The 16,134-nt window shown below is 42.7% G+C and overlaps 1 protein-coding gene and 1 pseudogene across 2 annotated transcripts; one reads left to right on the top strand and one right to left on the bottom strand.

Annotated features, from left to right (window-relative positions):
* LOC141921611 (uncharacterized) overlaps window positions 1-4,207 on the top strand; it is a 38,888-nt pseudogene extending 34,681 nt beyond the window's left edge.
* A 3,320-nt stretch (window positions 4,208-7,527) lies between these two features.
* Window positions 7,528-13,705, bottom strand: TTLL2 (tubulin tyrosine ligase like 2). 2 transcript variants are annotated; one of them, XM_074820688.1, is made up of 3 exons: window positions 13,618-13,705; window positions 12,859-13,070; window positions 7,528-9,418 (listed from the first exon to the last, which is right to left on the bottom strand). In XM_074820688.1, the coding sequence occupies exon 3, from the start codon at window positions 9,412-9,414 to the stop codon at window positions 7,768-7,770; it is 1,647 nt and encodes a 548-aa protein (XP_074676789.1). In that variant the 5' UTR covers window positions 9,415-9,418; window positions 12,859-13,070; window positions 13,618-13,705; the 3' UTR covers window positions 7,528-7,767. The 2 variants fall into 2 exon arrangements, with proteins under 2 accessions (XP_074676789.1, XP_074676790.1); XM_074820689.1 differs by having other exon boundaries at window positions 12,863-13,070.
* Between the last annotated feature and the right edge of the window lie 2,429 nt (window positions 13,706-16,134).

The raw sequence follows: 16,134 nt of genomic DNA, 5'->3' as shown, positions 1-16,134 counted from the left end.
CCTTTCCTGAAAGTTGCTGTCTTCCAGGAGGGGATGAGTGGGCAATTCCTACAGGCTTCCTATTGTGTCCCTGCACTCCTTGCCACAAAACTGGGTAATTTGTCCCCAAGTGGCCATGTCACCTTTTCTGCACAGCACCTCAGGAATGATCTTGAAAGGCTGGTTCTGTAGATGAGTCTATGCATTGGAAATTTGGTGCATTGCTGCTGCGAAAGGTTGTCAGCAAGGTGACCAAGTGAGCTGGTGCTAGTTTCACTGCTGATAGACAAGCACTCTTTCCAACACTGTCGCTGCTCATCTAGACCAGACCTGAACTCAGTCCCAGATGTCTCTTCAATTACACTGCACCAGGCTTACCCAATTAAAACATTCCTTTGATATTGACTGAGTTTTCAATTCTGGATAAGATTTTTGGCTAGATAAAGTTAAGACAATAATTCAGTTTCTGTGTCTGTTCTGTTCTGGGCTTCTGTTCTCATCCTGCCAATACAGGTGTTGATTAATGAAACCATGAGCAGTCACAGAAATTGCTTTTGCAATGTAACAGTTGTTCAGGGAATACTGGTTTGAGATGACAATTCTTTTATAGTTAATGCTGCAATGGGCTCTGTGAAAGCTTCTACCAATCACAATTCCCTCTTGTAGAAGTAGCAAAACCAGTATCTGTTGTTTGGATGCTCAAAAGAAAAATAATTATAAAAAATAGTTCACTCTGACATTTTTACCACTGGATTTTATTAATAAAGTTGAGTGGTGGGCTGGACTTTCTTGTGCAACTAGAGAGAGAGGTCAAAATAGGGAATGATGCCTTTAGAAAGAGATAACAACTCTCATTTAAACAATGTGGACTTCTTGTAGCAATGCCTTTTGTCATAAGTAGGTGTAAGAACATCTTTCCATTACTAAATAGTAATGTTTAAATAAAATAATTTCTAAAAACTAATGCCCTCAGTAAGATGGAAGTATTTTTGTTGGGAGGTATTCCCTTTCTGTGGAGAGTCTGATAAAATTGGAACCATATGGCAGAGCTATAGTGCATATTCCGGTTGTCTTCTTTGGACTTCACCAAATGAATTATATTATGAAATTTGATATATGTTGAACAGAACTAGCTACCATAGTAATTCCAGGAAAATTGATTAACAAGAGGCTATGCTAGGTATGAAGTCTTCTTTGACCAATGTATTTTTTGTAGAAGGGCACACCAATGACATTATTGCCCCCTGTTGCTAAGAAGTTTTGAGCAATTTTGCAGATCTCTGCAAGCAGCCACATTTAATTCAGTAGTACCGAATGTCCATACAGGGTTAGTTACTTGGAATAAAATGGTTGTTAACCTATGTCAGCAGTCTGTGTTAATACATCAAGTAAGTTCATTTTGATTCACACAATCCAGAACCGGGGTCTCTTGAGTGACTTGTGTGGAAGGTGCACCAGAATATATGAAAAGAGTACAGACAGTAACTCACCGAGTTTGGCCAAGGAGAACCTTGAATGACTTCCCTATTGCCACAGGGCTGTGTGCCTTACCTTACTTAACAGAAAAACAAGGCGTTGAGGTGGGAACTTGGGCCCAGTGCTAGAAGTAAGTTCATTTTGTTAAAAGAAAATTACTTTTGTCCTCTTTTACACACAAATGAAGCAAAAATGATGTACCTGTGCTGCAGACATAGCTTTTGAAATACAAAGGCATAGTGTGACTTTCTTCAAGCTCCAATTTAATTGGAAGGCAGTACAATGTTACTCATTTCCTTTGACTTCATTTACATTAGATGCTCTATGTGTTTGAAGGTAGAAGAGGTGCTTACTGATGGACGTCGAATCATCACTTTCCGCAATGGTACTAAAAAAGAGATCAGTGCTGATAAAAGAATGACAACGATTAGCTTTTTCAATGGAGATATAAAGAAGATCATGCCAGATCAGAGAGTGGTGTGTAACTTTTTTTTTCTTTAAGGAAAATAAAATGATGAAGCAATTTTCCAACAAGGTCCTATTATTTATCTTGATCTATCAATTCTGGGAGAAATTGATGAGGAAGGGTGTTGGTTTAACAACCCTGAGCAGTGAAACTGGTTCATCTACAAGGACAAAAGTGGAAAAAGATGAAGGTAACAGTCAAAAAAGGAACAAATGGGTAGCTGGCCAAGCAGATTAAAGGAAATTGAAAGAAGGCAAAGGACAGGGGCAGCCATCTGAAGCAAGTTTTTATGTATTTGCAGGGTAGGTAGCACAAGGGGTTCTTCCCTCTTGGCATTATGTAAATACAAATAGTTAATAATAATGTGAGCTAGGGTGGAAATAAGTGAGTCCTTGGCAGCAGTGGGACTATTTTAAATTAATAGTGCATGGATGGGAGCCAAAGCAAAGAGGTGGGGAGATGAGTTTCATGTGTGCACTGTTCTCTTGTATGCTACAGAGATGAAAGTAGCATCATCTAGACACAGCCATGAGGAAGGGGGTGAATGAGAGAAAGGAACAGCAATGCAAACATAGCTACTTTTGTGGATGGCAGATACAGAAAATCACCTTGAAATGACTTTTTTAAGATGGCTTATTTTTAAGCAGAGTTACAGTTGAATCTGCTTATGCAAATATTGTGAACATGCTGTAAACACTTCACTCTCCTTCCAGATTTATTATTATGCAGATGCACAGACAACCCACACTGCTTATCCAGATGGCCTGGAGGTACTGCAGTTCCCTAATAATCAGATAGGTATGCAAGAGCTCAAAAATGTGAACTATATGTGCAGTAAGATTTCTATTATGAAAGTCCGATTCTGACTCCAGCAGACTGGGTATTTTCTTCTCATTTTGCTTTGTCTTTGCATTTAACTTTCAGTATTTTCCATCACTTTTCTGTTTGGTTTCCTCCTACAAAGCAAAGATAATAATGGGATGTAAATGCATCTCTTCTACTTTTGATTATCTGATTATTTGATTCTTTAATTTCTTTAGCAATGTGCTGGATATCATATCCATCCTCACTACAATGTCCAAAAAAAATCTGGTCTAGCTCTGTGCAAAGCAACATGAAAGAATACTAGACAGACTTTTTATATCTTCTTTTCCACAGAAAAACATTATCCTGATGGCACACAAGAAATTGTGTTCCCAGATCACACAGTGAAATGCCTCTATAGTGACGGACTTAAGGAAACTTTCTTCCCAGATGGTACAGTAGTAAAAGTAGAAAAGTAAGTCTCGTGTTAATGACAGGAACCAGGCATTGGACACAGGTACATTGATACTGACATTTAAAACTGTGGTTGGATTCTGCATGGCTGGGAAATTTCCAGATGAAAGGAGAAAGGATTTGTAAGATAATGAGCCTTTTGCTACAGCAAGGCACTGAGAATTGTTCACTTCCACCTTGGATGATAGGTGACCATTTATCACTGGCAAAGTGACTGTGAAATATTCCTCATTTAGTTCCATGTAACTTTACACTGACCAGGGTTGCTGGGAGCACGGCTGTCTGTGCTAACAATGTGGGTATTAGAAGACTCAGGAGGAGGACTCCTGAGCTCTATTCCTAGCCTTTTGGCTCCCTTTCTGAGCTTGGGCAAGGCATTTCATGTATTATTTCTCTACTTCTCCATGTAAAATGAGGAAAAACAACAATAGGACTTTCTTACACCTGCCTCTTCTGGGCTTAGGAAGAATCCTGTTGTAAAATAGATTTCCTGCTTGAAAAATGCCTTGAGATCCCTGCATGACGAAGTCATGTAAAATGCAGATTTCACCATCCATTAGGTATTATACTATGCACTGAAGTACCTTTGTATTGAAATCTCATTGTGAGATCTGATCTCTAGTGCCATCCCATGTAAGTTCAGAGGTGAATTATAACCTATCTGAGAACGTCTCCACTTGACATTATTTTCCACTTTCATTGTGCCACATGAGATAGCTCAGTGAGATAGGTTAATAGCAGACAGTGCCTTCTCATCACTTCATTCATTGTTATTTCTTTCAGGAATGGAGATAAAACAGTGGTATTCAGTAATGGCCAAAAGGAGATTCACACTGTGCAGTTCAAGAGGCGGGAGTACCCAGATGGCACTGTAAAAACTGTGTACTGCAATGGCAGACAGGAAACCAAGTACTCCACTGGACGAATTCGAATCAAAGATAAAGAGGGTAACATCATCCTAGATAAGAAGTGACTCCTCCCCTCAAAGGGCTGCACTGTACGTAAGTAGCTCAGCCCATTTCCTTGGCAGGTCAGAATTGTTAGGAACATTTAAGTCTTTGAAAATGAATGGATGGATCTGTAGGGCTGAAATTTGCTTTGGCTCAGTGACTGGTGCTTAGTTTGGAATAACCTTACCCGAATTAAATGTCTCTTGAGTGAGATTTGAAGGAGATGCAGTCACACCCTCTTTGTGTATGTAACATTAAAATAAATGCCCATAGTACCTCTCAGCAAAGTGTTTGTTTCATGATCCTGATCACCCTTTCCCGTGTTTTACTGCTACTTAATTGCAAAAGTGACTACAATTAAGGAGCATGGCATAAGAAGTCCAAATCTACAGAGTTTTTTGAATTTCAGTTCAGTGCTGCCTTATGCTGCCCCACAAGCCTATGTGGGGTTTTTTTCCCTCAGTTAATCATCACAAAAAATATGGAAGTGATTAATGTTTCCAGTTTGGTTGGGTTCTTTGGAGCAGAAGATGTATCAGGCTTGTACATTAGATCAAAACCTGAGCAGGAGTTGAGTGAACAGTCACAGTTCTAGATGTCCCTTACAACCTAAATTATTCAATAATTATGCGATCATAATCTAAGAACTCTGTCTTGTGCATCTGAAGTCAAAATGTAATGTTTATTCCATCCAGGTCATTATTCCAGATTAAACAGCCCTTTCTTCTTCCTCCAGCAGTCTTTCCTCAGACCTCCTGTGTTGCATTGTTTTTGAATTAACCTCTCTCACTATTGCCTTTATTCTTCCAGTAGTGGAAAAATATTTCTGGTCAGTGAATTTCTCCAGCTTTAAGGATCTTTGGATGACACTTGATACCTAGGGGGTTTAATCATTTATCAGACCCTGCTTTCAACTGTCTTCCCTGTAGACTGCCTGTCCATCATCTGTCTTGAATTTTTCCAAAGCACTGAAGGATTTCCCCTGTAGAACTCAGCTCATTACCTGCCCATTGACTGAGAAGACCAATTATCTCCTTATGCCCTTCAAATTCCTCTAGCAACAAACACACTTTCATAGCATGCTGCTTTAGCCTTTTCTCACACCTAAGTGCAAAATAATTGCAAGATTATGGAATTGCTCTTTCTTCTCTTCAGTTTCCAGTGGGTCAGACTATCAACAAATCACCATTCAAATTACAGAGCATCTTTGGAAGAAACAGATTGAATAGAGCAAGAAGTGTTGCTAATATTTATCATACAGATGCTTCAGTTTATGAATTTAATTATGATGCTGTGAACATCCAAGTAGCCTGATGTCAGCTGGTGCGATAATAAAATTGCACTGTTTCCTTTACTCCTGTATAACAAAGGAACAATTTATAAACCTGTGCTTTTTCACTACTGAAATATTTAATATATTTTATGTGTTTTGTAAAAGGAAACTAATTAAAATATATCCAAGATATCATTCTTTTCCATGTTTTGCTAAGAATTTCAGTTCAGTGCTGCCTTATGCTGACCAAAACAAATCTGTGTTGATTTTTTTTCTCAGTTTAGCATCATGACAAAAATGAATGTGATTAATGTTTTCAGTTTGTCTGGGAAACTAGATGTGATACTAATGCCTTCCAAAGGACCACTGTTTTTTTCCCAGGAATTCCTTTTAACAAAAGGTCCCTGTTCTCTAGTTAATATGCTGACATTATCTTTGTTTCTATAGTAATACAGAAAACAGGCTTTGTTTGCAGCTTTTAGCCTTAAATCACTGTTTGCCATCCAATAACCTGTGTATATAGTCCCTTCTAAATGTAAATTAAATAAGGAACAATTTTGTTTGTATGTTGCTTGCTCCTTGCTTCATTTAGCACTCTCGACTGCACTTGCAGGAACCATTTTGATTCTGGAATAATTCAGCGTATGGTACTGCACAGGTGTAACAGTAGGGGATATGTGATTCTCTAAAACTACACACGCAGCGACGCATGCGTGCAAACACCTTGCTGACGTATGCATTCACCTTGCTGATGCATGCATTCACCTTGTTAGCACCTGCTTACAGGGAGGCTGCAATAGGACATAAGCACTGGCCTGGTTTTACTTTCTGGCAAATCAACAGCAAACCTTCATCTGGTGAAATCAAAGGGTGAGACTACTGAGGATTTCACAGCACTTTTGCCAACCCGTGTCTGGCCACCGCTTTTACCAAGACACGTTTTTCAAGTGATATTTTATAGTATAATAGCAAAGGGATTATTGAAATAAGGGGCACAAATTTGATTTGAAAAGGAGAAGACAGAAAAACACCTACAAAAATGACATGCTCTGTCAGGTATAACTGGGAGTCCTTCACAGACCAGTTATGCCACATTATTTTTCATAGGCTGATTCTCACACCCTACCTCCTCCACTTTCCACTTACATTACTTAACCAGAAGCAGCAATGGCTCTACCAGCCATAGTTCATAGCTGTGGGACCACAAATAATCCAAAATAAGTGTAACTGCCTATGTACTTAAACTGTAGCAATACGCATACCTACTTTACTGGTTTTTGTCCTAGAGGGTTTATACTGAACAAATTTTTATGAAACCTTCAGGGAGGTGGAACACAGTTCGGAAACCCCACTTCTTGTCTTTCCACAGGTTTTCTGGCATTAGCAGAAGCATGCTACAGCCAGTATTTGGTCTCCATTTTGATTCAAATTTAGAATACACTGTGACTTCTGAACAGAGTAACTTCCATTCACACAGCTGGGGGCAGCAAAGATGTACAAGGAAAGAGTAGTATTTTGACCATCACCTCAAATGCTTCAGTTCACTGTTAGTATTTTTCCATGCACCACTGATCAGTTTTATTGCAAGCAAAACAAAGCTGCCTAACCACGGTATCCATCAGGTGGCTAATGCAGAGTCTGTGAGAGAGAGGTTTGATCCTGTCTTCAGAAAATTATATTCGCAGTTTATATTCTGCCCTCTGATAACAAATTTCTCTGTTATCTTGGGAAGTCTAATTATTTCTTTATTAAGAGTTTATCTGAAACAAAACACTGGGGCAATATATAGATTTTTTTTAAAATTACTTTTCATAAGAATTCCTACAGAAACCTACTGGTCATAAAATGAAAATTACTTCTTTCTGTTGTTTCACAGAATGCAAAATTTATCTCTGGAAATGAATGTCAGGAAGCTCACTGGATTCTTCAAAAACATGATAGTTTTGTGTCATCTGTATTACCCGCACCTTTGTGAGTGCATGTTGAATGCTTCCTGGTGTAAAGTGACCATTTTTTCAAGTCATAAAGACCCCTTAGTTAGAAAAGGAAAAGAAGCAAAGATTGCTGAGAAAAGTAATAAACAATGACCGGCATTTCTGAGGATGTTTTGAGAAATGCAATTCTCCATTTTTATTCTGGGATTACTTTAATATTGCAAGAAGTACTTTTAAAAATTGGTACTCTAATTTTAAAAAATAATCTCACGGTAATTGCTAAATTGTTAATTTTTTAAATTGTGTATTGTTTGAGATATCTCTCTTGCTCATTCAATTTTGGTGTACATCTACCTCCTTCCAGCTAAAGTTGTCATTTATGGTATGTCTATCTAACCTAACATCATGAAGTTACACAGAAGTTAAGTAGCCTACCCTTTTCTTTGTGTTCTGCTGTTCCAATGGTAACTGTTTGCTAATTAATTTGTTTATTTCCTTTATGATGCTCTTTATATCTGTCCCATCCCTGGAAGCTTGAAGTGCAGCTTCATTGAAAGGAAAAATAAGGACAAAATCTCCTACGCGGGGGATAGGCCTCTGGTCTTTATCGGAGAGGAAATAGGGGCGTGTGGTTAACGTGTAGTTGCAGAAGTCAGGTGTAGGTAACCAGCAGCTGAGTGGGGCAGACTTGTGTGGAGAATGCCCAGCTCCAGGGAAGTGTTTATTTTTAGTTTCAGCTTTTGCTTGGGAGGGTATTTTTGGCATGTTCATCCTTTCCCGCAGCTGGGAAGTCAGTGTTTTTCTTGGATGTGCTCTGGCAGCTCTCCTAGTCAGGGTAGCCACCTTACGAATTGATGCTCTTGCAGCCTGCAAAGCAGGTTGTTCAGAAGAAGCACATTTAGCCACTTTTTGGCAAGTGAGTAAGCCAGGAGTCTCCTCTGTGGCACTCTCACCAGCTGTGCTCCTTCTGCCAGCCTTTATCCCGGCCACTTGGTTTTGCCTGAAAGTGTCAATCTGCTTGTAGTTCAGCAGTTCAACAATATCATGAAGAAGTTTTCTTTTCACAGTGTCATCAATGGAACAGTCTAAACACAAGGCTGGATTGTAGTTGACTTCTAAAAGCCATGGCTTGAATTTGTCATCAATCAGGATGTCAAAGCCAAAGAGCTCAAAGCAGTTGGAAGCCACGGGTAAGGGGGTTACAGCCAGGAGGGTGAGAATCACTATGTTATTGATCTTCTGCCAGAGGACCACGTCATCAACCCCAAATATTCGAAGGTAAGAACGAAATTTGCTGAATGTCCATTTGCAGCCACAGCCAATCCCTTCTTTATACTTTTTATATGAGGCTCCATATTTGTTGATGCTGGTGTTTGTTAGGTGGGCATAGACATTGTCCAGAGAACTGAGGTCAAACTTTTCAGTGGCAAACCTCACCAGTCCTTCTTTGTAAGTGTAAATGGTGAGGGGGCAAAAACTGGTGACACACACATAAAGGCGCAGATCCAGTTTATAACCTGAAATGAGCAAGGGGTTGCTAATGTACTTCTGCACAATGACTGTACAGTCATATACTAAGTCTTTAATGTCTTGGAAAATGAGTATGCCCCTTCCACGGGAGAGATCCACAGGCTTGCAAATCCAGTAGCTAGGTTTTCTGTCTACTGACTGTCTCTCCTTGCTATATTCTGCTATAAATTTGACATAGTCATTGGGCATGATGAATGCCACTGGACTAAATTCATACAGAGCTGATCCATATGCTCCTTTCATACGTTTCAGATGCCTTGCCAAGTAGTCTTTTCTGGTGATCCGGACAGCTTCCGGGTAGTGGTTGAGTCTCTGCCATGGTTTAATGCTGTGGTGGTCTGTCATGTGGAAAGGTGAGTTCCGCCAGTACAGGTTCCAGTCTGCATCATCTTGTCCCTTTTCGTCAAACTCAGACCAGCCGCGTTCCAGTAAAACCTCACGGACTATTGAAGGGACATTCTCATGGAGACGGAACACCAATGGCCTCAAGATATCTCTTGTATCATAGTCATCTGCCATCATTTCCATCTTACTAGATGAAAGAAAATAGAATCGCCAGGAAGGAAACAATGAAATTAATGTCACAGATTGTGCCAGCAGTCATCACCTTCATTTTATTCTTAATGCCTGTCACTCTCAATGTATTCTCAAAGCATGTTGTCCCTGTGTGTTTCTATGGTCCATGACTGAGAAGTCAAAGGCTGTGTTTAAGTTGAAAGATATATAAAAGGGCTTCTATTCCAGATAGTTGTTAAGGCAGCACAAAGCACTGACTGCTACAAAGTTATGTGTCTCCACACTTTCTTTATGTTTTCTTTGAGGTAGCTTACTGCAGCAGTAGTTGTCTCAAAGCTTTTACAATTCTTGGATACTTAGACTTTTTTTTTTTTGCAACTGCTGTCAGCCTAATGGCTGTAACTTTGCCTAGTAAGACCTACTTTGCACAGCTGCATAACTGAGACATTCTGCCAACTTAGCATGTTGCCCTGCTCTGAGCAAACCCTCTTAGTTAAGATTATAAAGCCCAATGTAAAACTGTCAGTAAACAGTAGGAAAATGCCTATTGATTCCAATGCTCTTTTCCTCTTCTGACATATGCTGATTTAAATCACTGATAATCTTCTGCTATTCCCCCAGTGAGGTCCTCCCCAGTTCCTGAAGAACAGGGCACATTCTTGTCTCATCACTTTCCTCTCAAGAAAATAATGTTTCATAGAAATGTATGTAGATTCTGGATGAAATACCATTTCCTACTATCTACAGTGGAAATAGATGATGGTCTTATGGGTAAGAAACATACTTGGGAGTTATTTTGGGCATAGCCATTCTCATATAAACAGTTCATGATGTGTGCTCTTCCCTCCCCACCTAGTTCCATACATACAAGACTCAAACTAAAGCACCTGTCTGGTGGCATAGCGGACAAAAAGTCCTATGGACCTGTAGATCTGAGACTGTTGTTGTTTCCCTCAGTTTTAATTTCCTGAAACCCTATAGAGCTGCTCCCTGAGGATCAGACTCTGTGTTTGAAACAGAGTGTCTTGGACAAGAGAAGAGTGTTTCTGCTGAGGACCATTCTGACACAACATTAACATACCAACCTTCACCTCTTCTCAGAAAGTAGCAAGCAAAAGAAATACAAAGAGGGTGGGACATATGCTAGACAAGACTCCTTCACACCCTATTAACAGAGTGACATCCTTGTCCTTTCTTTTCAGGTTGAGTTTTAGACTCCAGAATAAGTAGCCTCTGCCTTCCAAATAACTTCAGAAACCAAGGGAACATGTCACACCTGGAAGTACTCAATGCAACGTGCAGCCGAGTTGGCCACGGATGCTTTTTCTGTGGAAAAATTACAATTTGTTGAAATGGACAGCTTTTTTCCAGGGAACAGAAGTAATCTTTTGCCAGACTTTTTATTTAATTTGAATTTTGTTTTGAAATTGTCAGAATATTTTCATATTTTTAAAAGACAATGGTTCAGAAAGGCTTTTTAAAAATGTTAATTTAGTTTTAAAACTAAAAGCCCAAATGTGAAATGAAATGCTTTACCAATATCAAAATGTAAATCAACATAATTCAAAAGCTTTGCAAGTCACAAAAGAGTTGAAGATTCTTTTTATTTGAATGTGAAAAACAATTCAAAAATTCTTGCAGGATGAAAAAACGTGTTTCTCTCTTCAATCTAACATTTGGTGACTCTCTCATACGATGTACCTATGTCTTGGCTGTCCAACGCATCCTGCTGCTGCTAACAGGCTCTGAGGGCTGTGTAACAGTCACAGAGATCTTCTACAAGCAGTGTTGTGGAGTCTGTAACAAGTGAATTACAATGCAGAGAACAAACCCAGCAGAGTCTCAACCAGGGCTTGATGGGAGGAGGGTTTTAGAGAAGGGTCCAGGAAGTATTTCAGGGAGGCTGGGAAGCAGGGCTAGAAGTGGTAAAAGTACATGGCTACTTTATCATAGGACTGTAGTGTGTAGGTTAAAAATAGTCCTGGACCATCTTATATTCTGTAGTGATGGAATCATTGCCTGAAAATGAAGGGATTTGAAGCAACCTTTGGTCCAGGATGTGAGGAATGAGACTCCTAACGGAAAGGAACTTTAGGCCTCATTACTGGGCTGAGATTGTGGCCAAAATTTGATTTCTATATACGATGACTTTCTATATTCCAAAGTAATATGTAATTCTATATTCCAATAGTAATATGTATATTAATATATTTAGTGATGTTTTACAGTCAGATTTGCAGTACCCTTCCATCTCAGGTTTAAGCTAGTGTTGGAAGAGATCAAGATCTAAACTGCACTGGGATTATTCCTCTGAATCCCCTTAGAGATCAGAGATTCCCTCCCTTTACAGACTGCAGCTGAACTCTCCTCAGCGAGAGGTTTCCTTGGGTGAGAGGTTTATAGGGAAAATGAGAGAAACATGGTAAGTAGTTACTGAGGTGCAGTCATGATGTAATAGGACTTACATAAAATACCACAATAGGGAAAGTAGTCTTGCTCTGTCTCTTGCAGTCAGTGCTCCTTTTCAGATACCATGAAGTTGGGGGCTTGCTGCTGAGTTTGCACACAAACCTAACGTGGTGGTCCCAGGAAATGGCTGTTATTTTTGCTTCCACTTTCATTCCTGGGAGTTCTTTTTCCTGTCTGCTTATTAAAGAGCACTATGTCACATGCTTTAAAAAACCCCAAACAACTATACAAAACTAAACAAGTTTTATAGTAGTTGGTTCAAATCCTTGGGCAAATATTATTAAATTAAGAAAAAATCTATGTAATTGAAAGTAGCCATGCTAAGCATTTGGATGAGTCAATTTACGAATTACAGTTAGCTTTCTTTTCTGCAGTGCTCAACATTGCTACTAGAAGTGTTTCAGTGAAAGGCACTGTTGTACATGAATTCAGTGCGTGGTAAACTGTGCCATCACTGTCTCAGAGAGGTAATCATAAATTAAGGTGTTAGTAATGTCTGAACAAGGAAGCCTTCTTTGATGGTTTGTTTATTTCAGCCTGTGTTAAGGGAACATCTTTTGTACCTCCTGCATTCAGGGAGCAGTTTACAGGAGATTGGCTCTCCAAGTCTAGATATAACAAATGTCAGCTTCAAATTCCCTGGTAATTAACTGCAAAGAAAATAAACCATTTTAACTAACAAAGAACACCTACCCACTTTTAAGGAAGTCATATCACATATAAGCAGAAGCTCCTGTGGTGCAATTATGAAACAGTAATTCTAGGATTAGGCATCGGTCTGAATTAATGAACACAAATTTCACTCACTTTACTCTGTATAAATGTGTGTCTAGATGAACGCCCATCTCTTCATTAGCTCTGCTCCCAAGAGGGCTGTGTTCAGCCCATTCCTTAATAACTTGGAAACCTACAGGTGTGTTCGCAGACATTTTTCCACAATGCAAAAAACCTGCTACAGCTGTCTCTGACCACACTCAAGTTCAGCACCTACCTACCGCTGTTGCCGACTGGCACCCAGAAGCAGAGACCTCTCCCCTGAGGAGAGCAGGACGCTGTCACCTGCGACCTCACCGCTCCAGGGCCGTGCGGTTGTGCCGCTGCTGCAATGGCAGAGCCCGAACTGGCGGCCCCGGAAAAGTGCTCACGTCAGCTCGGGCTTCATGCTGGCCGGGGCTGATTCCGGTTGCTCGGTTTTACACCTATGGGAGGAAATACGATCCTTAATGGTTAGGCATTAAAAGTGTGTGTTTGCCGAGTTAATCCGGAATGTCTCCGTGTAATTAAACTCGGCAGACCGACCAGGCGGTCTTTCCTATCGTCCTCAAGCCCCCAGGGACACAGATGGTAACGCGGGCCTGGCAGCTGCCCACCTTCGGATTTAGTTTCAGAAATAACCATTGTAATTGTTTCTTGAGGCGATGGTTTCTGCCCGGTACAGCATCCAGGTTCACCCCGCCTGTCCCAGGCCGCGCTGCTTCACCCCGCGGCTCCTGCAGAGGCCGGGCGCTGGGCCGCTGCCCCCACAAGGCCAGGCTCTGCAAAACCGCCGCCCAGGCTCTGCGGGCACACGGGGCCCGGCGGCGCTGGGATACTGCCCCAGCACCGGACAGCCCTCCCCGCAGGCACAGCGGCGAGCCTGAACTGCCGCACATCGCGCTTCTATTAGCGAAAGCATTAGCACTTAAAGCGGTGGGCGCTGGGGCGGGGGCCCGGCTAAGCCCCCCCGCCCCCGGCCGCACATCGTACCTGGCCCCGGCCGGACCCGCCGCCGCCCTGCCCGGCTCTCCACCCGCACCGCCGCAGGCCCCGCCGCCTGCCCCGGCCCACCCCCGGCCGCGGTAGCCGGGCGGGCGGGCGGAGAGCGGCGGGGCTCGGACAGGCCGGCGGGCGGCCGCGGGCCGTTGCTGGGCGATGGGGAAGGGCGGGCCCTCGCCTTCGGCTCCCCCTCTCCTCCCCGGCAGCGCAGGCGGCGGGTGACGGCAGAGCTCACCACCGCTGCCCCGGCCCTGCCCTCGCAGGGGCTGGGGCTGTTTGTTGATTTAACCGCCCGCAGCGTTTTTACCGGAGCCTCCCGGGGGAGACGCACACCCAGGGCGCCCGTAAGGGAAAAAACCCGTCCCCTGCAGCTCCCCCTCGCCTGCGTGGCGCTACACCCGTCGCCCGCGCCCAGGGTGCTCTCTGCTCCCACGAGGGTCGGGGCCCCCCACCTGCCCAGGGCGGAGCTCCGTGCCCGCGGGCCTGATGGGGAGAGCCTGCCGCCCAGGGCCCGCGCCGGCAGGGCCGGGTGACCCGGGAGCCACCTGTGCTGGTTGAGCCCCTGCAAGTCTCCTCCGTCCTGAGCGTGCATCTGAGCCCCCAGCAGCTTGGACCTTTGGCTCATGCCATAAGACACCAGGGTATTATGCGCCTCATGAAAGCAATTACTCAATGTGTCAATGTTAATTACCTGAACCTAACTATTTTACATTGCAGATGATTGCCACAATCCACAGGCTTCCCGACACCTAGGTCTTCAACAGAGATTGATGTGTGACCCAGACTCAGTCCCTGAAGTCTCTGGAAGAAATGGCTCAGGCATCCTTCCTCAGGGCTGCTTCTCCTGTCTGACATAGGTGGCCCCTCACTCGGAGTCCTCATTAACTGCATTGTCTCATGGTTCTCTTGCGTGAAGGCCTGACTTACCTCCTATACCTGTATGGAACCACAGTTTGGAACTGAGGATACCAGGGAAAACGGGGTATTTGGTAGATCAGCATTGCCAGGCTTATTACCTATTGCCAGGTTTAGACCTCTTGAAGGTTTCAGGCATGTGACTGGGCCATTCATCTGGCTACAACTTCAAATCCCAAAGCTAGTGTCCGTTGAGATGGCTACAGCTGCTCTCATTAACCTCACACAGTCAGAGTCAAACTGATAAAAGCTATTGTTTCATTGCGGAATGAACACTGTTGCAGTGGGTGAGATAAGAGCTTGTGTAGTAGTGAAACACGGAGTGAAGAAGGGTGAGTCTACCTGCACCCTGATGGTGGTCAAATCTTCAGTATAGACAGACCTATGCTGCTCGCTGCCTGCTAGGCTGAAGCAGGTCTGTGGAGTCTTCCTTGGCCATGAAAGGGCAGAGGCCTCCTGCCACAGCAACCTCAACCATCATTTTGTTTCTTGCATTTCAGTGAAGAGGTGTTCCTAGCTGAACTTCTGCCTGAAGTTTTTTTGATATAGTATGCAGCAAAACTCCTGTTGCCTTCATCATAAACAAAACCACATACATTTTATAACTGTGTATTTTCCATTCATAATGATGCCCTAAATGTCAATTTCCATTTAGATCATGTCCAAGACAGTTGATCACCTTTATCCTCACCCTGTCCCAGGAGTAAGCATGTTCACAGCATCATCAGTAGCTGTAGCTGTTGCTTTCATTACCAAAGTAATGGAGTTTTCTCCCTTATTTTAAAACTGGGGAAATGACTGCAGTAAAGTTCTGTGACAAAATCAAGAGTGGAAAACAGCTCCCCAAACCACAGGCCACAAGGTCCTGTCTACCATCCTGACCGTCTGTCAGGTACTGAGGTTCTCTCCAAGGTCAGAGCACCTTTTTCTTGCTCCTTGGTAGCTCTGCATGGTTTCAGCTGAAATCTGTGGAGTGGGGAGCCATTTGCTGGGATGCCACTGCTGAACTTTACTGCAGACAAATCCTGGTCACACAGAGTACAAAACAATTAAGGAGGTGTGCTGGGTTGACCCTGGCCACCAACAAAGCACCCACCTCATTGCTTACTAACTCCCCCCACCAACAGGATGGGGGAGAGAATCAGAAGATCAAAAGTGATAAAACTCCTGGGTTGAGATAAAGACAGTTTAATAGGTGAAGCAAAACTGTGTGTGCAAGCAAAGCACAATAAGAAATTCATCCACTACTTCCCATCAGTAGGCAGGTGTCCAGCCACTTCCTGGAAATCAGGACCTCAGTGTGAGTAGCAATTGCTTGGGAAGACAGACGTCATAACCAGGAACATCCCCACTTCCTCCTCCTTTCCCCCTAGCTTTTATTGCTGAGTACGGCATCATGTGGTATGGGATATCCCTTTGGTCAGTTTGTCTTAACTGTCCTGGTTGTGTCGCCTCTCAATTTCTTGGGCACCCACAACCTACTCACTGAGGCAGCAGAGTGGGAAAAAGAGAAAACCTGGATGCTGTGCAAGCACTGTGCTGTGCAAGCAATAGCCAAAACACTGGTGTGTTATCAACACTGTTTTAGTTACA

This window comes from Strix aluco, chromosome 3 (genome assembly GCF_031877795.1).
Source record: "Strix aluco isolate bStrAlu1 chromosome 3, bStrAlu1.hap1, whole genome shotgun sequence".
NCBI lineage: Eukaryota > Metazoa > Chordata > Aves > Strigiformes > Strigidae > Strix > Strix aluco.
The sequence above is the reverse complement of the archived record's forward strand: the minus strand, read 5'-3'. Positions and strand labels throughout refer to the sequence as shown.

What these genes read in the sequence shown, in the direction of transcription:
- TTLL2 (XM_074820688.1), bottom strand. Translation starts at nt 9,414, where the DNA reads ATGGAAATGATGGCAGATGACTATGATACAAGAGATATCTTGAGGCCA.